This window comes from Alligator sinensis, unplaced genomic scaffold (genome assembly GCF_000455745.1).
Source record: "Alligator sinensis unplaced genomic scaffold, ASM45574v1 scaffold682_1, whole genome shotgun sequence".
In the NCBI taxonomy this organism is placed as follows: domain Eukaryota; kingdom Metazoa; phylum Chordata; order Crocodylia; family Alligatoridae; genus Alligator; species Alligator sinensis.
Genome location: NW_005842011.1, coordinates 1,532,819 through 1,533,732, shown reverse-complemented (window position 1 = coordinate 1,533,732; position 914 = coordinate 1,532,819). Strand labels below are relative to the sequence as shown.

The 914-nt window shown below is 48.6% G+C and overlaps 1 protein-coding gene across 1 annotated transcript in view; it reads left to right on the top strand.

Moving 5' to 3' along the window:
- SLC22A3 (solute carrier family 22 member 3) overlaps nucleotides 1–914 on the top strand; it is a 67,732-nt gene that overhangs the window by 60,822 nt on the left and 5,996 nt on the right. Inside the window, 1 exon segment of the mRNA XM_006021908.3 lies at nucleotides 859–914. This exon segment is cut by the window's right edge and continues 17 nt beyond it. Coding sequence (XP_006021970.1) covers nucleotides 859–914 — 56 coding nt within the window.

Genomic DNA, 914 nt, shown 5'->3' with positions numbered 1-914 from the left:
AGGGGCAGGGCACAGGCATATCACTTCCCCCCCCACAATCATATTACCCCTCCCCCCCACACACACATACACAGGTGTCCTCTTTTTTGAAACTGGAAATATGGTAACCCTATCTTAGCACTCCTATTGAGGAAGATGTTTGATTAGCCAGCTAAATCTAATGTTTGAAGTCAGGGGTCAGCAACTTTTCAAGCAACCTTTCAGTGGAACACCGCTGGTAACCCAGCCATCGCTACAGGCTGCCACTTCCCTTTCACTGGCACTGGCCTCCCCAGCACCCCATCTTTGCAGCACCCAGGCTTCTTGCTGCCGCCTTCAGTCACACACCACACTCCCTCTGCTGCAAGTCACCAATCCCCAAAGGTAGTGGGAAGGGCTGAATTTGGTGGTGACAGTGAGCAAACGCATGTTGTAGAAGGGAAGAAGGGGTGGTGGCTGTCCTCTCAGTGGGGTGGATGCTGCAGCATGGCATGGAGCAGAATGAGGGGACGTGCCAGGCTGAGCTGCCTGCTGCTGATCCCCTATGCTGTTGTGGGCTAGATCTAAGCACTTTATGGGCTGAATCTGCCCCCTGTTCTAAGTGATAGAATCTGGCACTTACATCTGCTGTCATCCTTTTAAAATAGCTCTTTCCCACTCTGGACTCCATAGATAATTTTTTCAGTGAACCTCTGTTTTCTCATGAGCGTACTAGGTGGAATTAATGTATTGCTCTGTTAATGTAAGCCACTGCATAGGGCATGTTATGTGTTTGAGTGAGAATATTTTGGGTGATGGCATCACATCCTCCGGATTACATTCCTACTGGTTCTTTTCCTTAATCCCTCTGAAATGAATGTCACTATCTTTCTTTTGCAGAAACTTTGGTGTTTCCCTGTGTTCAGGTTTGTGTGATATAGGCGGCTTCATAGCCC